This window comes from Mycteria americana, chromosome 4 (genome assembly GCF_035582795.1).
Source record: "Mycteria americana isolate JAX WOST 10 ecotype Jacksonville Zoo and Gardens chromosome 4, USCA_MyAme_1.0, whole genome shotgun sequence".
NCBI lineage: Eukaryota > Metazoa > Chordata > Aves > Ciconiiformes > Ciconiidae > Mycteria > Mycteria americana.
In genome coordinates, this window is record NC_134368.1 from 57,673,232 (window position 1) to 57,697,259 (window position 24,028).

General features: G+C 41.0%; 1 protein-coding gene across 2 annotated transcripts; it reads right to left on the reverse strand.

Moving 5' to 3' along the window:
- Positions 1–248: 248 nt before the first annotated feature.
- LOC142409305 (sodium/hydrogen exchanger 9B2-like) lies at positions 249–23,971 on the reverse strand. Of its 2 annotated transcripts, XM_075500651.1 has the most exons (12): positions 23,720–23,971; positions 20,909–21,011; positions 19,112–19,295; positions 17,324–17,494; positions 14,447–14,589; positions 12,396–12,523; positions 11,323–11,498; positions 10,690–10,796; positions 9,405–9,554; positions 6,990–7,098; positions 6,634–6,770; positions 249–5,647 (listed from the first exon to the last, which is right to left on the reverse strand). In XM_075500651.1, the coding sequence occupies exons 2-12, from the start codon at positions 20,999–21,001 to the stop codon at positions 5,408–5,410; spliced, it is 1,638 nt and encodes a 545-aa protein (XP_075356766.1). In that variant the 5' UTR covers positions 21,002–21,011; positions 23,720–23,971; the 3' UTR covers positions 249–5,407. The 2 variants fall into 2 exon arrangements, with proteins under 2 accessions (XP_075356766.1, XP_075356767.1); XM_075500652.1 differs by lacking the exons at positions 20,909–21,011; positions 23,720–23,971 and adding an exon at positions 19,874–20,125.
- Between the last annotated feature and the right edge of the window lie 57 nt (positions 23,972–24,028).

Genomic DNA, 24,028 nt, shown 5'->3' on the forward strand with positions numbered 1-24,028 from the left:
GGGAATGAATTCCTTGGTTTGCTTAACCTATTAAACTGTCTTTATCTCAACCCATGAGTTTTCTCACTTTTAGCATTCTGATTCTCTTCCCCATCCCACCAGGGAGGAGTGAGCGAGCGGCTGGGTGGGGCTTAGTTGGCGGCTAGGGTTAAACCATGACAATAAGCAAACCATAAGCATTATGTTAGGATGTAACATTTATAATAGAGGAAAATCCATAATGTTACTAAGTGTCTTATACTCAGTCTTCACTTATATTGAACACCAAGCCCCAATTCTTGGGTTTGGTGAAGAAATTACTATGTGAAATGCAAAAGCCTGTCTTTAGATTTCTGCCCCCCGCCAGCTTCAAAATCCAGAGCCTATTCTAACAGGCTGTCATTATATACAAGTCTGTGCGCTTCCAGCTTTTATCAGGATACTTTTGCATTCAAATAGTTTGATTTCCTCCTAAGTCTGAGAAGTAAACTACATACATCAATCCTGTTTTCACTTCCCTTGCTCTACTCAGACAAACCATGGTAGAGTAAGTAATACAGCAAAATCAGTTTTGTTTCTCCCACAAAGTTCCTCTAGAAGGAGAATGACAGTGTAAGGTTTAACCTCTTGACTCCATCTCTAGCATGGCTTGATTATGTAATTAATTTTTTCTCCCTGCTTGCTGTTAGATGAGATTGCTGCTAAACTATCTACAAATGTGGCTATGGAACAAACGGGTGGTGTTTATTTTTGCGTATGTCTATAAGGGAATGGAACACATTGGTAGTATGGGCCTGCAATAGCAGCACTCAGTCAAGTTCCTTTGTAGAAAGGACATTTTAGTAATTTCTGCAAGATCACAACGCAGATCACAAGCAAGATAAATGACCGTTTCCTTGCGTTTCAAAATCTGTCAAGGTAATACTGTCTCTCATGGCCACAGAATTTTCTATAGAAAATCTCAAAGAATTTACTAATCAGTTCAAATTATCTACCTAAGTCTACAGGGATAGATAGCCAAGAACTGAAGTGTCTGCAGAGCCCTGTCTCTCACCAGTGATTGAGAGATTTGAACCAACTACCTGCTAGGGTGTGCTTGGTCATGTCTTGCCACCAGATGACTTTTCTAACCTAATCTGGAAGCTCCACACAGAGGGATAAATTTGCCCCTAATGCTAATAAAGAGCAGGACTGAGGCAAGTAAGACCAGGTCTTCACAGTCTTGATGCGAAATTGGGGGAAGTGAGCTTGACATGTCATGACATGCCTTTTCACTCTACGAGAACAGTAATGTTTACCTTTCTTTTGATTATGAATTTGAACAATAGTTACAATAGACTACAAATAAACTTGTAAAAAATACGTTTAGAGAAAGGTGTCTGACTTGTGGCAACTACTAGGCAAAGAAAATGTAATTGAAATGCAGCTGGCACAAAATTTGATCTTTTGCACTCCATTTATTTAAAAAGCAAAATGCAAAACCTGTTTTCATTCACTGTTTTGTGGCTGTATCACACCATGAGTGTTTCAATTAATTTTAGACTTCAGTCTAAATTCCCTAAAATGCTCAGAGTGGCTGAAAGAGAGAGAGAAAGCAGTGATTATAATTACATTATCACTGCATCCCCTGGCCTGTGCAACTCCCTGCTTCCAGATGGCCAACTTCTGTCTTTTCCCATATGCTGCCTGCTGTAACTCTGCCCGCTGCTTGCCGCCAGGAACGTGCTGTGCCATCAGACCCTTCTGCCGCAGAGGTTCTTGTGAACCTTCTGGAACTGCACACACATACTGTGCTCAGTACTCTCCCCCATTATGCCTGTGATTATGTCTGCATGACAGCGGGACTCCTCTGGTTATAGTTTACTGCACATTGTGCTCTAATTTTATTTCCTGGCATGGCATAAAGGACTAGCACGGACTGGCATGGCATAAAGATTGTATTGGCTTGAATTTAGGCATTATTCATGGATAATTTCATGGCATTTTATTAAAAGGGAGGTGGTCTTAAATGTCATTACTTCACCTGCACAAACTCTGATAAAAAGTGAAATCATATCTCTCAAAGTTAACTGCTATTTAAAATCAGCTGAAATTGTCACGATAATTATTAAAAAAAACCCCAGTCTCATAGGTTCTTAGCCCCCATATAACGTTTCTTTTCATGACAAGATGCAAGTGTTTTGTTCCTTTCTGGAAGGCAAGGAGAGGAGCATTTTAAAGCATTAATGCTTTTCATTTTAGATCTGCAGGTCTATCTAAATCAGAATCTATCTGATTCTTTTTGAAGATTTAATAAAGGCTGGGAGAAAGGGGTCTTGTGAGAAGCATCCACATATGGTGGTGAGGAAAGGAAAATTGATTCAATTTCATTTAGATCAGAGAACAAGATGACACTTTTCATTGGTATAGCTATTCAAGCACTCAATGGTGGGAGTGATCTAATGAATAAATTGAGAGTGCAGTGAGGTTAAGGGAACATGATAAATCCAATTTATGAGATGCTGTTATGATCATGAGCAAGTATTAGAGGCTATCATGAACAAGAGCTGTTTGTCAGAGGTTTGCTTGCATACTTAAGGTTGTGTTCAACTTCACAGGGCTATAATCCTTACAAGTCACACTTCTGTTGTTATTGAACAGACTCCAAATTCGGCAGTGATCCCTCCCTGCAGGAAGATTCTACTTTTATAAAAACTTTATGAAAACAATGAACTATATAAAGCTTCTAGTCCTGTAAGTTTTACTCAAGTAGAATTATTTTATAGACAGTCACTGATGAACTGAACACCATGTTCTCTCATCTTATCAATTAGGATTACAGATGTTACCATTTCCAAGTACAGTAAGCTCCTATTAAGAGTACCCCTAGTTAAGTAACAGACTGCCTCCGTTAGCCATGTAAAGAAGGCAGAAAAGGCACAGAAGTCAATGGCTGGCACAACAACCACCAAGCACAGCACCCTGTCCATTCATCAGCGTGCAGTTTGAAAGCATCTTCCTTTCTGGTCAGGGGACAAACATGAACTGAACTAAAGACTGTACATTCCCCAAGAAGCAGAGAGAACAGCAGTGTGTATAGTAAGAAAAATGTCAATGTACTTGACAACTGTTAGGGGGAAACTTACCAAAGAATCTCCTTGTATTTTTATCACCATGCTGGAATTGCAGGCTGTGAACCTTAAATATTTCTCAGGAAGCTTTCTTTTTGGCTTGGAGAGGAAGACATATACAAAGGCGCACATACCGAGCTTCTTCTGTATACAGAATTAATCTGTATACAGAGGCATACGTGGACACTCTGCAAATAATAGTTTTAGATAGTTTTCTTTTAAAAGTATTTTTGTACATTTTTGTGTTGCATATTAAAAGTGTAAATGCTAAAATAGAATTAATTCTCACTTACTGATGCCAAAAATATCTAGACATATCAAATATATTCTATAGGGTATCCTGTAAGATGAGTTCAGTGAACTGTAGTGTAGAAATCTGCAAGGAGGCATTGTCCACCTTGATTATAGGCATGATCTAACATCCTTACTAAAAAATAACAAAATAAAACTTCCAGTTTCTGAGGGATGCTGTACTGACTCCATGCATCAGAACGGAGCTGGGAATGACCTACTCAGAGCTAGTTACTTGTACAAAACATAGCAGAGTAAGGAAGATTTGCTGGTATCTGTAATGGGTCAATACTAAACCCTAACTGATACCAAAGCTAAAGGCAAGAGCAGGGTTTTGATCAACAGAGGAGGTTTACTCCTGGCTTTAGGACAGTCAAGGAGAAGAGAAAGGAAAGTCTTCTGGGAATGGGAAAATCAAATGTGAACTATACTGCAACTGACTGTGCAGGAGGCATCTATATTAAAATGAAGAAAACCACATTTGAGCTTTTTGCTCCCCCTTGTGAAATGTTTTGGCAAGATATTCGACACGAGTGTTGCCAGTCATTACCATGACCCACAGCCCATCACAACGTGTGTTTCTGGAAAGACCCGCAGAGCCTGTGGGTACGTGCTGAGGGTGCTAGCGCTGTGTCCTGAACGCTGCTTCCTCCTGACACCTGCCTTCACACAGCAGCCCTTCTGAAGGTAGGTGAGGTGAGGCTCCTTTCGCTTTGTACCGTCCCTCTCAGCACTGCATTTTCAAGGCTGTTCATTTAAAGCCTATTAGTTTTCTGCATCAATCAGAGGTAAAAAACGCCCTGGCAAATCTGAGAGGCCTCCACTCTCCGCAGTCAATCCAGCCAGCCACCTCTTGGGAAAATGAGCTATATTGGCTAAAACTGGCTATATTTTTAGCAAATACCTGGTTTTCTTTGCTGCATTTATCCAAATGCAGATGTGAGGAGGACCTGATCATGGCATTTTCTCAGCCAGATGAGTATTAACTTAGGACAAAGCAAAGGAGATGCCGGCTGACCCATGAATCTTGATTTGAGAAGAGGTCTGCGGCTACTGCCGAGTTCCCCAAAAGGAGCTGAGGAAGAAAGGGACAACTCATTGCCACCTTGGCCTTGCCCTGTCAGCAAACCCCACCCGAGGGGAGCTCTCCCCTCTGTCCTACAGTGGCCAGCACCAGAACATAGCCACTCTCAGTGGCTGAAGAGCTGGCTTTCCCTCCCTTGACATCACGTTGTGCGAAGGCTGAGGTACACAGGTGAAGAAGCAGCCGTCCCGATCCCATACAACCCTTTCCCAGGCCTTACAGTCTCCCCACAACCCTCATCCCATTTTCAAGCTCAGTCCTTTTTACTACCAGCACCAGCAACACCTGTATTACCATAGTCCCTGATGGACCCAACTGTCTCTTTCAGCACATAAGTGCGTGCCACTTGCTGTTTCTTGCTACGACCAAAGCTGACAGTCCCCTTGAAGGCCAAAGGAATGCGTGAGCTGCGAGGAAGAACAGCAAAAGGAAAAGGCAAGTTTTGGAACCCGAATGAGGAAGGAGAGGGAATCACCAACGCGTGGCGGGACTTGTTCACTATGTGTCAGCAGTCTCTAATTCAGAAGTTGCATTCTTGGAGCTGTTGAACTTGTCATCTCACAGCCCAGTTTCAGTCATCAAGAAGTTATTCACATTAGTCTCCATTTTCTTCTGTTTATATTCCACCTCATGACTCCACTCCATGCCTGAACAATTCTGATCCTCTCCCTGGCCTCACACCCACACATTTCAAGTAATTGTTGACTGCTAACTTCTCAGTGACTCACTGCCTGGCCAGCCTATTCCCTGTATGTTCAGCTATTTAATCTCTTAAGGCACCATCAACACATAAAAATATTTTATAAAACTCCACCAGGGCTGCTTTTAAAATAGCAGACATAACTGATACTTGTTTTGGTTTCCTCCAGGAAGATTACAGACACGCTGTGTGAGTAAACAGAAGTGTAAGAGCTGAAGGACCATATTCCTGTAGTTGTCTGTCTTATGAAGGTTCACAGGCCTCTGCCTCTTCTCCAACCTCAGCACCTTCCTCATCCTCCTTGCTATTTGTCTGAGCCTTCTGCAAAAGTCTGGGCCCTGCCAAGCCAATAACCAGGGCTCCAATTGGAGCAGTGATCAAGATAGCCAAGAAAGCTACTGTCAGGACATCCATTCCATACTTTTCCAGTTGCTCATCCTGGTGACTTCTTGCTGTATCCAGGGCAAGGGAACCTATTGCAGCCTGCAGGAAAGAAAACATTGCTGAGACGGATCAAGTAACCTTTAGCACTGAAAGAGGAAAAAAAGGGACTAATCCTCAGTCAACATTTAACATAAATTTGACATTTTTAGTACAGTCAACCCATTCGTTTCTAGGCAGTACATAGAAAAGCAAATGTTATATTACACCTATGAGAACAATTTTCACTTGGCTACACTTCCAATTTCCTAAGCTCATGAGTTTATCTGGGTGGTTCCCTCCTGTGAAGAGCATTGCTTAGTTGCCATTTTATCCACATTTTTGGAGAATGTGATTAATGAAATGGGCCAGTATACTGCATATCACAGCTGTTAAAATGCCACACCTTGAGAATGCGTCCTGAAAGCAGTCAACTAGTAGCAGCTTCTGAAAATTTAGTTCACAAGTCTTGCAATAATCCTTGCCTGTTCTGATTATTCACTTTTGTTTGCAAGTAATCACGCTATTGTGGTCAAGTCTAAATGACTTAATGACCACTGAAATAAAGGAGCAGGAATGCAGCCAGCCTGAAGCTTCTCTAGCAATACGGCTGTCAGACTACCCCTTACTAAAATGACCACAACCTGAAAACCCATTCTGAGCCTCTGGTGTGGCTGTCCCTGCAGACACCTCATGTGGTGTAAGAGGGAAACACTTTAACCTTTGTTGGGAGAGTTCTGAGAATCTGTATGTAAAGGCACAATAATCTGCAACAGCTGAGAAATAGTTAAACTTCCTAAAATATATGTAACAGTTCTCTGTCATTATTAGGAGTACAACCCAGGATGCAAGCAATACACCTTCACAGAGAAAGCTCTCCACGCACTTTTCAAGCAGATTTAGGGCAGTTTAGAATATGAACTGTCCATATACTAGACTCTGCTGTATTGAGCCTGATCCTCTCCCTGTTTACTGCTGTGCTAGTTACGAGGAGCTTTGCTAAGGACAATAGATTTAGCCTGGAATCAAAGTGATGTTGGACTGTTTACCTGGACAGTGGCTTTGGGAATCCATGCCAATGAGATAAATACTTTCTCCTTGAAATTAAACCCAGCAAAACACACCATCAGGAACGTTGCTATGATTCGCACAACTAGGGCAATGCCTAATGTAGCAACACAGAGCCCTGCAACAAAGACAAACACTTCTCAGAACTTTTGTGCATAGGTGCCTGGGGGGAAATAAGCCTCCTAAAACTGTAGCTTTACAGTGGGGTTGGGTTTTTTGTGTTTTTTTGTTTGTTTGTTTGTTTTGGGTCAGCCATAGTCTGCTTTGCTTTAGATTTCTTTATAGAGATTCTTTGGAAGCTAGTAATGAAAGCTGGATAATTAGCGAATGATCTTACCAACAGTTTCAGGCCTAAGAGATGTAACAGATACTTCTGCTCCAATTAAACCAAAAAGAAAAGGTTGAAAGATATTCCATGCAACTGCGACAATTTTTTCTACTTCCCTCTGCAATAAAAAAAAAAATAATCTGTAAATTCACAAAAATATGGCCAAGTAGACACAACATTTAATTAATCAAAGGACAAACTGAAAATGTATCATAAAGATTGTCCAGAATTGCTCCTCCTTCTTTGACCTAATACTAAAAGATTCAAAATCAGTTGCGCACCTTTCGAAGGTCAGAGTGTGTCTAGCTCTGCTAGTAAATAAATGCTTGCTATCTCAAGAAGAGAACTAAAAATCACTGATATTTGAACAGTACCAGAGCAGTTTGCAGGCAAGAGGAGGAAAATAAAGCATAGCTGATTTTCAGTATTTAGGAAGATGTAATTTGAACAATTTTGCCATGAAGTTTCTGAGCCTTTGGGAACTGCATGCTTAAAAGTGTTCTTCCATTTGTATCTGAGCAGTCAGACCCTCAAAAGTTTCAGTCATGACCGGACTCCACTCGCACTGCACTCAGTCAGAGGCCTGTCTCCATGTGAGCAGGAGCAAAATTAGACTGAGCAAGTCTGAAATCCCATACTAGCAAAAAGCGTTGAACTTTCCAGTGCGATGTACTGTATAAGGGCAAAGCCATCTTTTCTCCTTGTGCAATTTTCCTAAAACAACTGCTGCCAGGATAAAAAGGAATATTCCACTTATGCGAAGAGGTACACGTAGCATATCTAATAGCACTTCTTTTTTAATTAAGTGAGTTCTACAATAACAAATGAACCTTCAGGCTGGTGTGTGTGGAAAATATAAGTGCAGTGCTCTGTCACTTAATAATCAATCCAGGGCCAAGACATGTCCTGTCCTTGGTGTTCTCTCTGGGACTGATCCTGCAACATCTCTTGCTCTTCAGTCAATGGAATGGTAGACAACTGCAATACAAAAACTTCTGTAATCTTAAAGAGAACGAGGTAAAAATATACAGACCTCTCAACATTTTTCTTTATTTGCCTCATTTCTCCCTGTTATCTCACCCTTTTTTAGCAAAAAAATAATCCTCTTTACAGATGTTAGTATTATTTCGCTCTGTTTACTGCCCATTTAACTGCTTCAGCAATAGGTACAATGTTCCTTGCTCTCTGTGGACAGTATTTGCCAAGTGCCTTCCACGAAGGACAGTAGGAGGCAGCGGCCTTTGAGAAGCTCAGCAGGAAAACCTTGGTAATATATTGAGCATGCAGTATGCAGACATCTCTGACCGGATCTGATAAAAGAGAGGTAAGCCATTTGAAATCAACATCCTTAAGGCCAAGAAGCTTCATTCACTGATCGAAAGAATTTAAACTAAGCATTTATAGACTACGTATACTCTTTTAAGGTCCTTCCTTCTGAAATGGTTTAAAAGTTTTTCAGTAGAGAGCTTTATCAGTTGTAACGTCCCTAAGTAGTTAAGTCCCAAGATGAGTTTTTCTTCTTTTAAAATTGGACAACAATGTAATAAATAGAAACCATGGTTTCTTTTTCGTTGTTTTAACAAACCTTGAGATCTTACTGAAGTCAGGGTCTAGATGGGGATAATAATGTGGACTCTGCTATGTCTGATCCCCTTTCCTTTCTCTTCTTCTCCCCTTCTCCTACTGCATGTCGCAAGGCTACAGCTGTGGAGAGAAAGATGCCCTCAAAACATTAAGTGTAGATGGTATCAATCAAGAGAGGCAATGAGACAAGCCAAGGTACAGAAATGCAGCGGGGCAGCAACAGTAAGAGGAAGCAGGCTTAGCAGTTAAGAGAAAGTCACTAAAAAGCAGTCTTTTGTATGGTTTTTGTATGGCCTTATATCACCATTTATTGTGGGCACCCTGCTCTCTAATTTATCCAGAATACACTGGCTGGGATTTGGGAAAGATGAGGGGATGGTTAATTACTGTTTTCCATTTCACCCCCCCAAAACCACAGGGAACAAAACCTCAGGGTATTCAGGCCATGTGCACAACTGTATTTTGGACACCTGTTTGTAAATCTTACCATAAAGTGACTGTGTAAGGTTACAGACACTCACAGAGCTGGGACACAAAACTTTGGATTCCTAGTCAAGTGCCTTGACAACTAAATCTCCGTTACATGGCTTAAGATGTCTAAGAAAAGCTTGTGAGCATTTCTATGTCAGTATGTTAGGCTCTGTATCGATATATATTCACATACATGGTAACTTTCTGCCATGCTAAATGTTAAAGACTTCTGAAATAAACGTAGAATTCATACACCCCCTAAAGCTTCATAAATGCACCGTTACCACTCCTGACAGAAATTCAAACTCCTGTCAAGCTGTACATTCAAAGGAGTTTTGGTATGCTGTGCTTCTTTATGTAAACATTCACCTTTTCATCAGACCATCCCACACCTGCAACAAAAGCTAAGACTAATGTGCAGAGCCCTCCTGATCCAGGGAAGCCAAAGTAGATGCTGCCAAAAACAGCAAACATGGACAGCCCAAGTACAAAATATGACCTCTTCCATGCCAGAGATGCCTGCAGCCAAGGAAAGAGACAAACAAAAAAGTAAATTTTGTTTAGAAATGGAGGAAAAAGTTTACTTCTGTTAGTTTTGAAAATAACAATTACCATTAACCATTGTGAAAGAATCAAAGCTTTCAAGTGAGACTTGAACTATCCAGTTGAGTTGAGGGGTTTTTTTGGACATTAATTCCTAAGAAATTAAAATTTTGGAAATGTAATATTTTCTTTCCTCTGCCCATCCAAAATCTTATTGTCAAAAGGCTTTTTGTATGACAGGGAACATCACGCTCTATTCTAACAGCCCTGCTTCAACTCTGTGATAACAGGATTTTCTACCTGTACAGTCAAGTACTGGTATCCAAGGAGAGGTGAAATCCTTGCCACGAGATGCTTTGAAGGACAAGTCATACAAACGTTTGACAGGGACAGTCTAGTTTTATTTGACCTCACAGCAGACAGTTACATCTCTGCCATCGTTTCCCATTTCTATTTATCTCTTTGGCTCCTGCACCACGCTTCTTATGTTATTTAATAAGAGGAAAATTTCGTCCCACTGAGGGCAATAGTGACTTCAGTAGTCCAGAACATATCTACTTTCGTCCACAATTTTCTGTTCACTTAATTGCCCCTTGATAGTAAATTAATCTACTACTTTATATAAGTTTAATTTTTATTGAAAGTAACACATACCAATCAGCATTAATGATATGTGCAATTATTTAAAGCCCACAATCTCTCCGCTTTACTCATATTTAATCTTAGGCCTACTGGAAACACCTTATAGAAGTAAATGTGTCGCACATCAATCTGATGATTATTTTACTGCCTGAAATATGTATCAGACCCTTTCTCCTTTACATGTGGACATTTCCACTGCCTTCAACGACAGCATGACGATGAGCTGGGTTCCAAACTCTGCACGAGGAAGGACTACGAGATCATACATTGTTATTGTTGCAGTAAACAAGTAATCACCTATAAAACACATCCTCACTTGATAGGCTTTGCAACCTGGAAGCTGTTAGCACTGTACACAGCTTTCCCCAAAAGCAGCTTCACATGAAGCTTGGAAATGAATAACTTAAGCATATCATCCCTTAGCAAAGAATCTCTATTTTATAAAAAGTTTTTTTTACTGGGTTTTTACCTGATCACGACTTGGGAAATATCGAACAAACATTCCCAGAATCCCCCCAGCTGCTATGCCAACAGCAACCTCCAGCACCCCACGGAGGACATTGTACAGAGTAGAACCTATTTGGCAAAAGAAAAACAGGTTGAGTAAGCCACACACAGACCCTCCATGGACAAACCACACTGTAGACCTATAACGGCCATTCCAGGACAGTGTCTGCTTTAAATTACTTGGGGGTAAAGGGGTTTAGGAAGGAACCTATGACCCTGAAACAACTGGATAGTGCAAGCTCATGCCAAGAAAGTGTGCCAGAGAAGCCAGAGAAAGAGCCACTGTGAGAACATTGCCAAACCCATGGAAATTTGAAAGCCCTTATGTTGGGCATGCAGGGACCAGAGTTGGCAGCTGAAGGAGCAGACAGGGAAAAATGTCCTCTGAAAGCTGGTGTGACCCACAACTCAGAGCAGACAATGTTACACAAAGACTTTTGATCATGGGTAATTTCCCTTTCAATATTCAAGTCCATATATGAACTTTATAAGGAGATGTCATTAAGTTACAAACTGTCAGTCATAACAGAGCACACATTCCTCAAAACATCACTGTTTGTTCTGGATTTCACTATGTACAGATTAACCAGCATACCGGAAGAGAAAGCCATCCCAAGGCACGTGTTGAAGCCTGTAATAGCCAGAATGTCATCAATGCTGCCAGCTGCCATTAGCAAAGTTGGGACACCTTTCTCCACCCCATATCCCCCAGCTTGTAAAATCAGCATTGAGGGAACCACCACAGCAGGGGAGACTGCACCTAGAACAAAACTGAAAACACACAGGTTCAGCCTCTCTTAAAAAGAAAAACTTCAAAATGTTCTGACCCCAATTGTTTTAAAGTCTAAATAAACAGACCTTTACATAAGGTATTTTCCTTACCTTTCCCTGCTAAGTACAAGCAGGGATATTTCTATACAAATTTGCAATCAGCTTTTACTTCCTGCTCAACTCAATGGTACTAAAAGTAAAGGGCTCCACAGACTAAGACTTGAGTCTACGCTGTAGGCCAGTTATGCTCCCTGATGTATGCCTTGATTGTCCAATTTAGGAACCTGGTCTAGACGTGCTTATGACTCAGTAGCCCAGTTCCTTCTCATAAAAATCAGTGTGTGGCAGAGGAGGAGAAGTTCATCCATCTTGCTCCAGTATACGGGTCTGGACCAAGTCCCCCACTTCAGATAGAACTAGATGGAAAAGGTTTCCTCTTCAAGGATATTACTCCAGAATATAAGGATCCACATCCTTATTCTTGACTTGTGACAGGAAGACTACTGTCATACGTGCATCTCTCTACGGGGAAATTCTGAATTCCAGCATGAAGATTCTCTAAATTGTGGTATCATTTTCTGTCCCTAAAAGCACACTGTGTTGTGGCTCAAGACTCAGCGATTGCACCATCCTTGTTTCTTCTTCAAGTGCCCAGATGACAAACACAGAAGAGCAATGATGCAAGTACTCTGCCACAGCCTGGAAATGTGACCTTTAAATTAGCCACAGAGCCAGACATGAATGGTGAGCAAGCAACCACAGGGGCTAAGCACAGCTTCCTAACTGGCATTAAACTGAGGTCTCTGCTTGGTGCAGAGGGCTAACTGCACTTGGATCATTTAACTGTAGCATGAAAACAGGCACCTTTGTCATACAGGAGAAAAGAGAGTACGTTACCCTAATATAAATCCCCATTGCCATGGCAAATGCATGAACAAGTAGGCAAGAACAGCAGCTGTGCACGTTTCCGAGAGGCATGGTCCGAAAGAAAGCCGTAAGCAGACTGCTTTGAGCTTCTTCAGAGCCTGCGATATAAAAGCACATTCAAACATTAGTATCGGTACCCTTGGCTTTATAGAGAGGAAATATATTTACGATCTGATATGGTTTATTAAAAGAATCCCCTCTGAGCTGCAGTACAGGATATGACAGCTTTACATGGCCTAAGCCAGACATAGACTCAAGTGCAACTGGATTTGGATATAAAATTCCAAGTGTGGCAGTGAAACCCACTGAATCTAGGTTCGACAAGGTTCCTGCACGTCACAGGAAGGAGTGGCAGAGAATTCTGTTTGGCTTCTTGTGTTCAGCAAACTAAATGTGAGAGGCTGGACTAGCTGGGATCCATCTGAAAAGTGCACCCTCAACACAGCTGACTTACCCACAGTTACTTGAGGTCATTTGCTCCATCCACAAAAGATTTTGCTATAATCCCACAAGTTGCATGAGCACCCCCAAAAAATTATCCCCACATCCATGAACAAATCATGAAAAGTTGTAGGACTACATAAACTTGGTGCAAGGAGCCAAGCGTCTCTTTCGGCTGTCTCTCACTTGATATCCAGAGCAGATTAAGTTCCATTTGGCTCAGCAATTTCTATTCAAAGATTTCTCTAAAACAGTGTATTTACTTTTAACAGCTGCCTTTAATAGTTAGTCACAAACATGACGCTGCTAGGACAGGTCCCTAATTTTGACATGGGGGGGGGGGGGGGAAATCAATGAGTTGCACTTTTTTACCAGCGCAGTTTATCCCAGCATAATTAGGGCTGAGAATCACCAGAGCTACTGACATCTTTGTCTTCACAGCTCCAGTTACATGAGGAACAATTGGAACTGCATCAAAGCACTGCTATACAGAGTCCAAATGACAGTTTTGATTGCCCCATGGGAGAAAAATGAGTCAAAAAGGAAGTTCCTTTGGCAAAAAAAGTTGCCACGGAATAGAAAGAAAAGCAATCTCACAGAACTGGGCATCCAAGCCGTGTGTAACAACACCCAGTCCATGTTCATACAAGCTTCAATGTCTTGGAAAAATGGATGATGGTAATCTAGGAAACCAGGCATTTTTCAAGAATGACAAAACCCTGTTTTCCTAAATATCTGAAGCATTGGCAACTGCCCAGTTTTCATCTTGGTTAAGAAAAATCAGTTTAGTTGTTCTGAACTAGCTATATTTGACTTAAGTTTTGTATAAAACTTTAAGCTGTCCCTTAAACTTAAGTAGGTACAAGCCAATATGGTACAGCTTCATTTCAGCCAGCTGATTTTGATCAAGCAAAACCTTGCCTTCATTAATTTATGGAACATCACGTTTCATAGTATGTGGACAAAGACTGTTTTTTTGTTCACAGGAGCGTTATGGGCTTTACCGTGACGTGAAGCATTGTTTCTGTAGTGCAGCAGGACTCATCTTTGCAATTAATATATTTGCATTAAAATGGCAGTGATTCAAAAAAAAGAAAAGAAAAAAGTAAAAAAGACACACAGGTTTGGAGGTTTTGGTTGGTTGGGTTTTTTTGATTGGTGCCAACACAAGCAACATTCTCTTTCAAGGACTGGGGATCCCTTCCATTACTTGTTCTAGTTTGTCAGGGTAAACTGACAGGGAGTTTGTCAGGGACCGTAAACTCTTCCTGACAGACCACGATGGAGCACATGTCCTCAAGATGTTCTGCTCACAAAATTCAGGAAATTTCTTTAAGGCAAGGGGGAAAATAGTCATAAAATCTGTTTTCTTCAGGTATCTTTTGGATTGCTTGCCTACTCTACAAATCCAGCTGCCAATATTAACGTATGACTATACAATAGAAACTATACTTTCTGTAATGCTCTAATTTGCAGATACTCTAAGACTGAACAGTTCAATATTTTTAACAGAACCAATTATTCAATTTTTTTGGAGGGCTGTTGGGTACTTTGCCTCACACAAATGGCTGGTGCCATACCTTTGGATCCAGGCCGAGTCCTGCTCGGGTCAAGATAATTGAAAGAGCAATATTCCTCAGTGCTGCAGACCAGCGTAGGTTTATCTGGACAATGTCACTAATGAACGGGGTATTTCGGATTAGGAAACCAGCAAGTAGCATCCCTTAAATGAAAGCAAATAAGCTCCTGTCAAATGATTTGCTTTTATTGCACTAAAAGCTTGCATAGAATTCTTAAAAATAGACGCCGTATTATTTATTTATACGAGACAAAGAAACAATTCATGTTCTGAATTATTAGCCATGTTTTAATGATGGGGACTGAGGTATGGAAAGAGAGAGACATGTTTAAAGCGATGGAAGTGGCCTAAGAACACACCAGGTCACCAATGAATAAATCTGCAGGATGCTGACACATAGCTTTAGTGCGAGCCAGCAGAATTCAGCTTTGTTCACCAGGTGCAGGTCATACTTACCATAAGCAAAGACACCTCTGCATCCTTAAAGATATTTTTCTTGTTAGCTTGTTTTAACATGGAAAGAAGAAGATCGTCTAATATGGCGTATTTATCTCAGAAACTGGAAACTGTTAAAAATCCTCTTAGGTGTAAGAAATGCAGGTATCACAGGAGCCATAATGCTGAGTTCATTGGGAAATATAATCTAAAACTGCTAATCATGGACTAACTTAGACATTTTAAAATGCTCTGGCAATATGACTCTTATGCAAAGAGTGGAAAAAAAGGCAGAAAAAAATCAGGAACTTGCTCTTATCCTCTACTTAAGCTACTTGCAAGATCCAACCTTTTGCAAATATTAGCAAAACTGTCTAATCAGAGACTTTCTGCAAGCTACTGGAACTGTAGTTCTGGAAGGATACAGAAAAGTGCAGGAAAGGGTGACTTTAAATATAGATCTGCAGAGATTCATTGTAGGTCTTGATGACTCAAAGATACATTTCTGTGGCGTAATTTTATATTAGCCACGTTAAGAAAGAGGAAACCAAAAAAGACAAAAAGTAAACAAACACTGTGCTTAGGTTGGTCCCAGCTTGGTGTGAGTCTTGGCTGTGGACTTGATTTGTCCTGGAACATGTTAAACTTTCAGTCATTGTTCTTCCCGCCACCTCCCGGAAAAAAAACAGTGGCATAATTAATCTGCGGTACCTCATGACAATTATATCAGGCTACCATAAATGATCACATGCTCTTTGCAATGTTTGCGTGAGGTCCACAAGCCACTAGAGCTACCCCCATCTAGAAATCTACTTAAAGCAAAAAACTCCACCTCAAAGGACATCTTCACTGGTCTGCTCCATGTGCCTGCTGCAGAAACCTCTCTGCAATGTATACCTAAAATACACTATGTGACCGCTTCAGTAGCAATTCCACTCCTTTTTTTTCTCAGACAGAGGCTCACTATAAGGTGCTTAAAGTGCTCAGCCAAGCCACGTTACACTCAACTGCACCTAGCACAGGTGGATTAAAGGCATGTAAGAGTACAAGATTTGTATTTTTAGTGTAGAAAAGAACATTCAAAGCCATTGTCTACATCTTCTTCTGACTCATAGATGTCTCCAATTTTCCTCAAGACTGGGGATCTGAACAATGAAGTCTGTCCTAAGCAACTCTACAGACGTGTGCTGTCACGCTTAAGTTTCTGTTGCTCAGTATTACCATTCTGACAAGCAGTTTCATGCTCAACTCGTAACTTTTAGATACAGATGTAATTAAAAAAAGCAGAATCCAAATGGTCAGAAACTTTTTTTTTTTAAGGGGGTGTTAGAAAGGGCAGACTCCCTGTGTGTTACATTCTGTGTTCATATTATTGCAGGCATGCATGCTATATGCAAAACTTCCCTCCCTCTCATTTGAATTTTTTCTTGCTCGTGAAACTAAGGGGTGCAAGAACACGCATGCTGCCTGGACAGAGGTGTACATGAAGTTATGTAGCCCTTCTATAAGCAGCGCTACTGTGTGAGGCACACCACCAGCTATGCAGGTTACAAAATCACATCCGTGCACTACAGGCAGATATTTGTAGCCCCCTCTGCCATGAAGTTTTACTGTCAACGGCTTTACTCATTTATGCACTAAGCATAGTAAGGGGACAGCATACAGCTGGTGAGAAGAACCTGGAGCTTCATTTTTCAGCTGAATTGACATCACAATATTGTACTGATCTAACCAAAACCTCCTCTAGGAAAGAAGTCTGAAAAGGTTCTGATGATGCCAAAATTAATGTAATTTTCATCTCCCATTTCTATTTTGCATTTTTATGTAAAATAAAGTAAGATGTTGATATCAAAAACAATTTTATGATTGATTCAAAATAACTCTCTTCAGAAGAATTATTCCTTGTGGTGAATTTATTTTCTCAGGTTTCAGTTATCTTGAGGTAAAGGAAGGAGAAGAAAGAAATCGCTTTGGATTGCCAGTAGTAGGGAATTCCTGTAGTGTTTTCTTTGGAAGACATTTCCATTGTGCAAGATACCATGTGAAACAGCTCAGCAATAATTTCCTTATTAATTAATTATTCTACTGTAACAGGAGGTCCAGATTAAGACTCCTGTTTAGTGATGCTAAAATCAAATTTGAAGTAACTGTGACAGAGGGGACTAAAAGACTAACCTTCGAATCTGTAGGTATACAGTTCTCTGGCCCCCAAAAGAATTAAGAGGAGACCCTCAGCAACATGCAGACTATTTCACTTGAGCCAGTTTGGGGAATTTTGCACCTTCTTGGAGGGGACCAGATAAAAGTCACTTGGAAAAGCTACAGATTTTGAGCGTGACGCAGTTTGTTTGTTCCCAATCCAAACATATCTAGCATGCAGATATTACTTGAGAGTTTAAACAACACAAATATGCAGGAAGAAAATGAAGGAAGGATATCTTACCCAGAAGAGCAGGGAGAGGGGGTAGTGTTCGTATTTTAATGAATCCAAAAATTTTACCTCCAATGACAGCAAAAAAATAAAGAAACAGAATTCCAAACAGGTTTCCACCTGGGAGACACTCAGACCCAGTGATGGACCAAACCACAGCCCAAACCAGGACCACGATTACAACTGGAACAAAACAAGAAATATTCATAATTCATCATCTCTCAGGGACAACTTTGTTTGCTATTAGATCACATTTGGTTTTCTATTAAGGAAAAAGATACCATGACTTTCAGAAATAAAATCACTTACCTTAAAAATTAGTTCAGTCATAACAATGTGTTTAATCTTTGATGCTCCCTAAACTGATGTTCTGGTTTTATAGATGGCAAGATACTTTAAAAAATGGTAACAAGATCATTATTACGGACCAAAAAGTACTGAGTGAGCCTTGGGCCACTGTGGAAAGTACTTAACAGGCCCCAAACTTAAAGCAAAGACTTTCACTACCTCATCTTGCATTTGCTTATCTTCCTTCAGCTACTTCAGAACTGCAGTAAGAACCTGCTGCTGTACAGCCTGGCATATCTTTGAGCTAATGACTGCAGCTCCAGTCTCATTTTTATAATAATTTAAGTATCATTTTTTAGCTGGATGTGCTTGTGCAATACATTGCTATCCCTGGGAAAAAAAATCTGAAGAAGGCCATGTCCCTGGACAGCCTGAAGTAGTACAGATACTTCCCTTGATACGGCAAAGAGGGATAATAAACAGGGAAAAAAAATCCTGAAAAATATGAGAACATTAAGTGAAAATGTTGTAAAATATGTGAAAATATTGTGCTCTCTCCAGGTTCCCAAATCTGTCCCTACAGTTATCCAACAAGAACAGGCATGCATAGATATAAAAGCAGAAGACTGAAGGAGAGGAAAAAACACGTTGAATAAATCCCCATTCTCATAATCATAAGAAAATGCATTGCATTTTCAGACTGGATTTTTCTTAATCTTATTTGAGGGTGACGGGTGGCAAAGGGAAGACCAGTACATTTTTGTCAAACATAAAAGCCTAAGAATCCCAAGTGAGAGAGAACAGAGGCTGTGGAAGCAGGCAAAGCCAAAGGAAGTGTCTTTTGTTAGGAGAAGTCTGAAATAACTGGTTAGCCAGGCATTCTCTTCTGTGAGCCTTCAGTGCAGGGCAAATCTTAAACAGAACAGGTCAGTTTGCCTTGTAGATAGTATTCTTGGCTTTGCAAGCCTAGGGTATTATGAAACAAAAGAAGGTATCACTGCAAAGTCTCATATTTGTTGCCTTAATTCAACAAAAAGCCACCCAGTGTGCCAAAAATGCCACTGTGTTTATAATAATCTTAATGCTCTTACATGAAAATGAACTATCAAGATGAGAATTAGGAGGTCTTTCTTCTGATGAAAACAATTTGCAATGCAAAAACATACCTAGCATGTTAAACACAGAAGAGAGGATGGAGGAACAAAAACTATACATTCAAATGTGTAGGGACATGGTATAGTGGTGGTCTTGGTAGTGTTAGGTTTACGGTTGGACTCAATGATCTTAAAGGTCTTTTCCAACCTATACGATTCTGTGATTCTGTGAAATCTTTGTTTCACATCTTTTTTTTTTTTTCCTGCTAAAACCTTGAAACAAAAGCGTGATGTGTAAAAACATAGCTATTTCCCTTCATTATTTTCAAGGACAACGGACAGATATCATCACATCCAGAGAAATGAGTACTTCATTTGCCATTTCTCAGTTTAATTAAACTCTGTCTTTCTTACATACCATTTGTCACTGTTCGGGCCAGTAAACCCTGAGGAGGACAAGTAAATGTTTGCCTCCATGTTCTTGCAGGTACTGAAGACCCTGCTGTCGGCTCCGGAGGTTGCTGAGCACGATGGTTCAAGAGAGCAGTTTCTTCTGTTTGTATATTCCCATCAGTGCCTTTGGCACCTACTGCTGGTCCCTCCTGAATGAAAACAACGAGGCTCTCTCAGAAGTGGCACTGTATACATTCCAAGGAGTGTACGAGACTTGAAGTCAGCTGTGATGCACTAGATCCACACTGTCTACAGATGACTACATTAACCTCACAATTGCTGTAGCAGTGGTCCAGCTTTGTGGTATATTTGGGATTTTTGGTTATGTGTTTGGTTTTGCCTGGCACAAAGAACTGCATACAAGAGACTGCAGGACATTTGCCTTTTTATCGGCAACGGACAGGACTCCTGTCCCAATAGAAATAGCACCTGTTCAGCAACAGTATCAGCATATTTGATGAAGAAACAATATTAACAGGCCAGGTTCAGCTTGCCTTGTATATGAGCTAAGTATTTATCTATATTTCCTACAGTTTGATAGAGTTCTGCTTCCAGACTGGATTCCACAATACAGTTAACAATCAGCATCATTCCAGTGAGACAGTGTCTTTAATATAACTCCTAAGTAACGTCTGTTGCAAAGCCCTGAACTGAACTAACAAAACCTACTTGTGATTAGACAAAGATGAAAGAAACAGAACAGCTGGCCAGTGCAAGCGTTACTCACGTGATCCATTGCTGGAAGGCTCAAGCTGGTAAGTCAAGGTAGAGATGGAGAAATACTACTCTGGGAGTTATTTCCTTGAAGAATAGTTCCTTGAAGCTGTTCTCTTATACTGATTCATCTACTTATCCATATTCATAGCCAAAGCACTTTTTGACCATTTTTGGATATGTGTCTCACTTCATTTTAGGGTCCTTATTTTTGACAAGTTAATCATCTGCCTTCCCTTATGATTATTCACCTTCATGTCAGCTCATTATCATAGCATGGACATGGAATTCTTGCCTATAATGTGGTTTGGCCCTCCTCCAGTAACAGTTCCACATTTCCCATTTTTTTTCTGTCTCATCTCTCTCTCTCTCTCTCTCTCTCTCGATATATATATCTCCTTTACTCAGAGTCACAGTTGGAACACAGATCTTGTGAGCTTTCAGCATGGAGTTACTTGGTTATCTAGCCTGTGATTCGGTGACCGCCAGCTACCCATGTGTATGAAGATATGCCATGTGGTACTTATCTTTACAGTCAATATTATATGTTTACTCTAAAGTGCCTTTTATATGAACATTATAACTTATGTTACATAACTTACATTTACTGCAAGTCTTTTCTAAAGCCATAGAAGTCAACACTAGAAATACACACACGGAAGTTTAAAACTGGGGGGGGGTTTAATTTTTGTTAAATAAAAAAGGGAAGAGATGCATGAACAACTTTCAGCAAGCGGACAGATAGGCACAATTTGAAAGCAAAGAAGCAATCTTAAGTCCATTTAATTCTCTTCCACAGCTGACTGTAAAACTTATGCTGATGCATTTTCCTCTTCAAGCTGAAATTGCAACCACTGATTTCCAGCAATCCAACATACCCCAGACTTTTAAGAACTGAACATTTGTTAGTTATAAGAAATTCCCACTGAAGAGATTTCTCTTTGTATTCCCTTCAGGTGTAGGGATTTTAACAGATGTAGGAAGAAAAAGGAATGGAAAAGGAGGGTTCCTCTGCCTAAAACTGTACTTAGAGATCCTAATTAATTACCTCGCTTTTCTCGTGCATGGGAATCATGCCATTTCTCTCACATACTGATGGCTCAGAATCTTCATTGTCATTTACAATATCCTCCTTTACCATTGTTGCAAACCTAAAGAAAGCAATAAAAGTAGAAAAGTTAGAGAGAAGCAAATAATATTATTTTCCTAATGTTATTTTCCTTCTCAGTGATGTTGTTTCCCTCCCCATAGATCAGGTGAAAAAACTCTCACAGCCCAGTTTGGAAGCAAATGGGTTTTGCATGCCTGTGTATGCTGTACAAAAGACAGAAACTAACAGAAGAACAGTATTAAGCTTACAAAGTCAAGCACTAAAAAAATTAAAAAAATCTAAGTTTTAGAATCACTGTGATCTGTGCTAACCTGTTATTTCCTCCTTAAAAGTATGGCGTAATATATATCTATCTATGTCTATATCTATTTGTGCCTCCTATCAGCACAAGATAAAGGTTATTTGCTGTCAACACCACTTACCAGGACCATTAATTCTGAAAGTGTGACAGGGCCTGTGTGCATGGCAGTGCAAACGACCACGCTTAGCTTTACTTCATAAAGCTAAGAACAACAACTACAGTTTCTAAAGCATACATATGAGGGGACACTTTTTCTCCAACTTAAACCTGACCAGATCCACATTGATTTTCAGGGGAATTTTCAAGCATATGGTTCTGTTAGACGTCACTATTCATGAACACATTGACTGAATACCTAAGAAACAGAAGATGCCTGTTTGAATGAAGATCAGGACTATGCACAACTTGCACTCTATATTCAGCTGAGGCTGATAAAACATGGCTCTTTTTTACTGCTTATATCCCATGGAAATACTTCTCAGAGCAGGAAATAAGGTCCAAGTTGCTTGTGGGTAATTGTCATTGTCTTTACTCAGTCTAACTGGTCCACTTCTTATCCCATAGATGCTAACAAGAGATATGGCACTGTACTGTTCTGTATGTCAGAAATTTTTTTGTGCAAATATTTACTGTCGTTTCACAAGTCTGAGTCAGCAAGTCGCATGCACGTATCTGAAGACAAGACTTGCTAGTGTTCTTCTCTGTGACAGCAAAGGTGTGCATATATTCTCCACCCCCATTTCAGTGCTAACAGCATTTTCTTGAAGTCTTTTACATTGCTCTGGCCATATAAAACACCACTCAAGCTGAGCCAGAACTTTTGAGCCAAGAAATTCCCTCCTTGCTAAATTGCTGGAAGCAAGTCAGAGAGCCGATTCTCACACTTATCAAACCTTCAGTCTATAATATGTTTGATATTTGGGAACAAAAATGAATGAATTGATTGATGACATGAACAAAGACAAGGGGCTATTGTAACATCTGGGTGGTTTTGTTTGATCTGTTCTGATATGAAACTGGCTTGTGACATGGCAAAGGCATAGAGGAAGAATACAGAGCCATTGCCACTTCCAATGTGTTCTAAGGTAATAGTCTTGCTTTGTTTCCTTTTTAAATGTAAAGTGTTATTTACTCAAATTCCAGTACTTTTCTGGATCTTTAATTACTACTTGTGGAGCCAAATAGTTGTGGTCTCAAAGTTTTTTTTTTTAATGAAATAAGTTATACTTTTGGTTTTTTTTCACAGGATTGTTCATCCTTTCACTGGGGCTGGGAATCCACAAATGCCAGTCTACTAACTGGAATAGAAAGTATCAGCAACCTACCAGTACCTCCCTCCTTCCCTTCACCAGCCACTTCCCCAGGGTATGTGTACTTTATTTTGTAATCCCGAAAGGGGTACGTGTCAGTAAGGGACAGAAAGATCTTGCTCTCCATTCAGCTTTGCATGGGCAACATCCCAGTTCTTGGGGTCACGTAGCTGTTGACGCAAAATATGTTAATACTTCTGAAAAACCCAAGTCCACCTCACAACAGCTTCAGCTCCTGAGTGCATTGTTCGCAGTAGTGTATAGGAGATTGACTAAGCAAGGGGAGGGGATGTTCTGCCTAGCAGGAATGGCTTCAAGGCGTGGAGGAGGAGTCTGACAGCAGATGTGCTGTCCTTATCTGTTTTGTGACAGGTCTTTCCACTGTCAGGTTCTTGGTACTGTTACTTTCAAACAATGGCCAGTTGCATTAACGAGACCAAAGCGAGCAGTTAGTTTATACCAGGGTGGGATTTTTTTGGGTTCGTGGTTTTTGTTTGTTTTTGGGTTGTTGTGGGGTTTTTTTCGTGGGTTTGTTTTATTTTTTAACCTTCACCCCCTATACAAAGAAAACCGTCGACTGAGAAATCGTGGAGCAGGATTCGTACCACAGGGTTAAGGCCTGTGCCATGGAAACCAGCCAGCAACAGACTTATTTCAGTACCTCCCTGCAAAATAGACTTTCCTTATTTTGAAACCAGAAAGGTTTTCATTATAGGTTTTTATTAGAGCCTCTCATTTCACTTGATTTTAATTGGCAGGGAGGAGGAAAGAGGGAGGGCTGAACTGCAGCGATGACTGACAGGGGCAGCATGTGCATGCCTATAGTATTAGCTCTGTTGCCCCGGTTATGCTTTGCGCGCACACGGTACACAAAGGACTACAAATAAAATACCACAACCCCCGCCAGAGCAACTAACATTCAGAATAATTTTTTTTTTTTTTTTTTAAAAAGAGACAACCCAAAGCACGCATCATCATCCACAAAAAGACGTAAATAAAGCCCGATGCAACCTCCCTCCCCGCCTCCCCCAGCAGCTTCCCGCCGCCAAGCCAGCTTGCCGCCCCCCTCGGGCCTCTCCTGCCGCCTCCGGCCCCAGGGGATGGAGACGCAACGAGGCGGAGGGACGCAAAGCTTACCTGGGGAATGGCAGGGGTCAGAGAGACGGAGCCGCTGCCGGGCAGCCTCTCTCGCAGGGCTCGTCCCTCGGCACGGCGATGGGGCCGGGATAGCCGTGCCTGCAAGCAGCCGCGGCTCTGGGCCAGCTCTGGCTCCTCCTCCCCTGCCCTCGCTGCTGGTGGCACAGTCCCTCCTCCACGGCCACAGCTTCACCAGACCGGCAGCAAACCCCTCACTCGGGGGCTTGGGAGGACCGAAAGGGCTTCTCGGATGCCTCCTGTCTCCTGGCACGGCGACCAGGCGGCAGGACCGTGGGGGGTGAGGGGTGG